This window comes from Miscanthus floridulus, unplaced genomic scaffold, assembly GCF_019320115.1.
Source record: "Miscanthus floridulus cultivar M001 unplaced genomic scaffold, ASM1932011v1 fs_122_2, whole genome shotgun sequence".
NCBI lineage: Eukaryota > Viridiplantae > Streptophyta > Magnoliopsida > Poales > Poaceae > Miscanthus > Miscanthus floridulus.
This window is the reverse complement of record NW_027096224.1, coordinates 53,765-58,479: the sequence shown is the minus strand read 5'-3', so window position 1 is coordinate 58,479 and position 4,715 is coordinate 53,765. Positions and strand designations below refer to the sequence as shown.

General features: G+C 47.7%; 1 protein-coding gene across 1 annotated transcript; it reads right to left on the bottom strand.

The window, feature by feature from the left end:
* Window positions 1-246: 246 nt before the first annotated feature.
* LOC136530412 (uncharacterized) lies at window positions 247-1,250 on the bottom strand. Its single transcript, XM_066523156.1, has 2 exons — window positions 925-1,250; window positions 247-805 (listed from the first exon to the last, which is right to left on the bottom strand). The coding sequence occupies exons 1-2, from the start codon at window positions 1,046-1,048 to the stop codon at window positions 675-677; spliced, it is 255 nt and encodes an 84-aa protein (XP_066379253.1). The 5' UTR covers window positions 1,049-1,250; the 3' UTR covers window positions 247-674.
* Between the last annotated feature and the right edge of the window lie 3,465 nt (window positions 1,251-4,715).

Sequence of the window (4,715 nt, the reverse complement as noted above, 5' to 3'; positions counted from 1 at the left end):
AAATAAGCAGTACTCCCCGATTATGAGAAACTAGTAGCGGGAGTTAGCCCTTTTACCACCGTGTCCACATCCTACCGTATTGACTTATGAGAACTTGAGAAGAGGAGGCCATTTCTCCCAAATGACTGAGAAACATAAACCGAGCAATAAAGTTAGTGCAGCACTGCAACCAGTTCAGATCTCCAGAAATACTATATGAACCCATGCATGTATCGGGTGACGAATACATGCATGCATCACTGACATCAAAGATAAAGAAGTGTAAGCAGAACATGCATGATGGCCTCAAAAGCAACAACATACTAATGTTGTGTTGTGGTACAGTCACTAAATCTCTCCAAGATAGCGCGCACACACACACACCATAGGATCCTATCATCCATGTGTCTGTGCCAGCAACGGGGATTCATCAGACTCAACCATACATGCTATGCGACGCCACACAAAACCAACTGCAAAGGGTTTCAGAGCTAATATAAGAAGTTGCATGCCGCCTCGGCAGTCTGCAGGTATATAGCCGCAGTAGTCTCGCCAAGAGCTTGCTTTGCAATGAAGAATATGGCTGCGTAGGAGTATATATACTGGTGGATTGGATCGATCCCGTCTCGCCGGCTCGCCGCCATGGACAGGCACGGACGGATCGGATGGATGGATGAAGGTTTGTTGTGTGGCGGTCACGAGGCGGCGCCGCTGCAGATCCTGGCCTTGTCGAGCATGGACCACATGACCTGCACGTCCTCGTACGTGCACGCCATCACCTCGCCGTAGAGCTGCGACCTCTCCATCTCGCTGCTGTGCTCCATGGCTGTAGCAGCAATGGTCGAGAAGCACCATCAGCATCCATTTCATCGACGGTAAGAGAAGGATCGGAGACTGATCGATCGAGCACCATGAAAACCCAAGCAAGCCAGGACATTTAATTACCTGATGAAGAAGGAGAAGGAGATTGGTGGTGGCGGCGGCGATGGCGCGGCGTCTTCTTGCCGTCCCGCTGCGGGTTGAGCATCTTCCTGAAGGGCGACGTGATGGTGCGCACCCAAGAACCCATGATGCAGTGATCCGCTGCTACTACGACTGATCGATGCTAGATGTTTCTGTATCGTACAAATAAGCACTAGCTTGCTATGGGATCAATGGACGTCGTCTTCTGTGTGCCGGATCGGAGTCACTGTGTGTATGTATGGGATCAAAGAAGTACACTGTGCTGAGGTAAACAACAGCTACTCTGCCGGGTCCTGCGAGCCCACATATATACCCCAACCCATCCATGGCGAGAGGAGAGAGAAAGCAAAGAAGCTAGCCTAGCTATAGTGAGGAGAGAGGAAGGTGGGAGGCAGGATCCGGAAGACAAGAGTGGTGGGGGTGCACGTTGATGTCAAGCGAAGAAACACAAGTTTATTAGGCCTACGTACTATACATTGAAAAGCCTCTTGGCGCGTAAGTGGCGCGTCGGCCATACTCCCCGCGAGCGGCGAGCCGCCAGATCGTCGGAGCTCCGGCGATCCGACGGCCCTCCGTGGGTTGGGCTAGACAAGGAGCGTGACGCACATGCTTCCTGATGATAATGAGAAAGGGAAAGGAATCGTCCCTGCCTTGTTTATTGTTTCATTTCCGTTAAGTAATCATTCCCGTCACATTACAGCAGTATCGCTTTGAGCTATGTACGTATCAGTACCGGAGACAGGCTTCTTGGTCGAGTGTCCCAGATTTTACCGATTGTTTTTTATCGGGTACTCAATAAAGAGGTTGTTTACCAAGTGCCAAAGAGAAAGCACTCGACAAATAAATGGTACTCGGCAAAAAGGTGGTTTGCCGAGTGCCAAACACTCGGCAAAGACCAGGTTTGCCAAGTGTCAAACAATAACACTCGGCAAAGGGCCGCCGCCGTTAACGGCCGACAGTCGCCGTTAATCCTTTGCTGATTGTCTTATCCTAACACTCGGCAAAGAGGCTCATTTGCCAAGTGTTATTTTTTGACACTCGGCAAACCATATTCTTTTTTGACTTTTGACCTCCAAACTTTTTCTGCATTCCTCAGACAATACCTGGTACTCCATGTTCCAATGTGGCACATTTCTCGGACTTTTTCTATATTTCTTTAATTTATTTCATTTAATTGAATTTTCTTGGATAATTCAAATTATAACTGCTAGTCATTCGAATAAAGAAAAAATGAATGGAAAAAAATGATATTCATGTTATTTAGTATAATGCGAGGCCATATCGAGGAACAAACCACCAATTTCGAACATCTTGTTCACGAAACATGACCACGAACTTGCGGTCGAGTTGTTTTTAAATTCTATAAAAAGCAAACGAATTCTGAAAATCATTAAACTTGTCAAGATGTCAAGATATCATATGTGGAGGCTGTGATAAAAAATTGAGGAGGTTTCGCGCAAGTTGTCATGTACGATGCTTGCAAACCGGAGTCGGCCTCTTCACGAAATCGATTTTCTGGTTATGACGTGAATGGATATCGCTTTCGCACAACAAGCTACGAGCTGAGTCGGCCCAATCGAAGAACCACAAGTTCTGGAGTTTTTACGCCCGGCGTTGATGAGGTTGAGTATTATGGCCCAACAGGTCACGCAAGTTTATTATCTCCCATATGCGTGTCAAACCATAAGACATCTTAAGGGTTGGGATATTGTGCACAGGGTATCGTCACACGGTAAAGTGCATGTCCCAAACGATAAAGATTATAACTTAGACCCAAATAGATATGACGGAGAGTTCTTTCAAGAAGAGAGACTAGAAGGGAGGTTTGAGATAGACTTAACCGAAACGATCGGAATGGAAGTAGACAATGAAACGGTTATTGAAGAGGACGCTGTAGATGAGGTGCAAAATGTGAAGGACTTACAAATGCTTGAGCGATTACATTTAGACAATGACAATGACAACATTGCTCATTCGGATAGTGTTAATTATTTCGACATGATTGATAGTGATGATGAGACTTATGATCCAACTAATCCCGATCATGAAGATTATTTCTAATACATGTAATACTATGTTATTTTGTAATTACGTTTTGTTTATTTTGCATCTATTTCTAAGTACTTCTTGTTTATCTGTGCTTATTGGTTTACTCTTTTTAATTGCAGGTGATTGAACAAAGATGGTGGACGGTGGGATGAGAAAGCTAACGTCCTTGTACCGAAGGACAAGGACCGCTGCACTAGGGGAGAGTAGGAGGAGGAGGAGCCGCATGAGGGAGTCGTCGCATGTCGCCCCGTCGTGTGAGGAGGAGGAGGAGCAGGTGCCCTAGGAGGACGCCGAGGAGGCGCAGGAGGACGCCGAGGAAGCGCAGGAGGACGACGAGGATGATGCGACAGCGGGGGGTTCTGCTTCCTCTAGTTCATCGAGCGTCTAGTTCATTGAGGGGGAAAAGTAAACAACTTTAGATGTTATCACTACTTTATATGATATGTTGAAAATCAAAATAGAAATTAATAATGTTTCTTAATCACTTGGGCAGGAACTGGACGATTATGATGAGTGGAGGTGGTCACACACGCCAAGTCAATGGCATCCTCGGTCTTCTGTGCAAGGAGCACTTCCCTGGCCTGGTTGAGTACGCCGGAGTGGCGGGGCCGGCCTACTCATTTGACCAGTACGCCGCCGCCCCCGATGCTGTAGATCGGGCCCATAGGGTATTCAACAACAAGGCAGAGCGGGTGAAGCAAGAGCTGTGGGTAAGTCTTCCTCGCACTACATTGCTCAATACATTCTTGAAATAATGAATGGATACATCGTGTTTGTATGCAGGATTTCTTTAGATGCCAGGACGGACATGAGGCCAGGGCGGATGCGGTGGCTACCAAATGATGCAAAAAAAACTCGTCGTGGACATGCATTACGAGGCGCGTATCCAGGTCATCGTAACTTACCATGGGACCGTCCTTGGAACGAAGGTCACCAAAAGGGATGCAAGATCCATGACGTTGACCCGGGACCAGTACCTGCAGGTAAATACCGAACATTAATACTAATTCCTTTTGAGATTAAGTAGGCTTAATTTCATCTTCTGATATGTCATGTACTTGATGGCCTGTAGATGATTCCTTATTGGTGTGTCGCGCATCCCCAGTGCTAGGAACAGATGGTGGACAGGTGGTGCTCATGCGAGTGGGAGGAGACGCACAACTTGTGCCAGGAGCGACGTTTGATGATGCTAGGTGTAGCACACCATCAAGGCAGCCGCAGACTTAGCGGATACGCAGAAACATGGGTACGCAAATTCATTTATTTATTCTAACGCTCAATTCTACATGATTTCTAATCATCTTGCATTTTTTCTCGCAGTTGGCGTCACATGGTGGCCAGCCTTGCTCCATCTTCAAGGCATTTGCTATGGCCCACAAGGGCAAGGCGACGTCCGACGTCGACTACAACCTGGAGGACGGGCCCGAGACGTACATCAATGCGACCGTCCACAACCGCCTCAGTGAGTACACATTGATGGCAAGGGAGGTCCATGGGTCAGAGTACGATCCAAGCATCGAGGACCTTGATGGAGAAGTCGTCATGAGGGTGGGAGGAGGCAAGAAGCATGGGCGGTACTGGATTGGCGATGGAGCAAGCGACTCGAACGCTACTCCCAGTCTCTCCCAGATTTGAGCAAACAACACGAGCAGGAGCCCGACCATACGACCTCGGCAGGACACTTCACACCATCGGGTGGAGGCACTCGAGGTTATTCCTGGTTT

What these genes read in the sequence shown, in the direction of transcription:
- LOC136530412 (XM_066523156.1), bottom strand. Translation starts at nt 1,048, where the DNA reads ATGGGTTCTTGGGTGCGCACCATCACGTCGCCCTTCAGGAAGATGCTC. An exon ending in TCCTTCTCCTTCTTCATCAG is followed by an intron (nt 806 to 924) that starts GTAATTAAATGT and finishes TTGCTGCTACAG; the next exon opens with CCATGGAGCACAGCAGCGAG.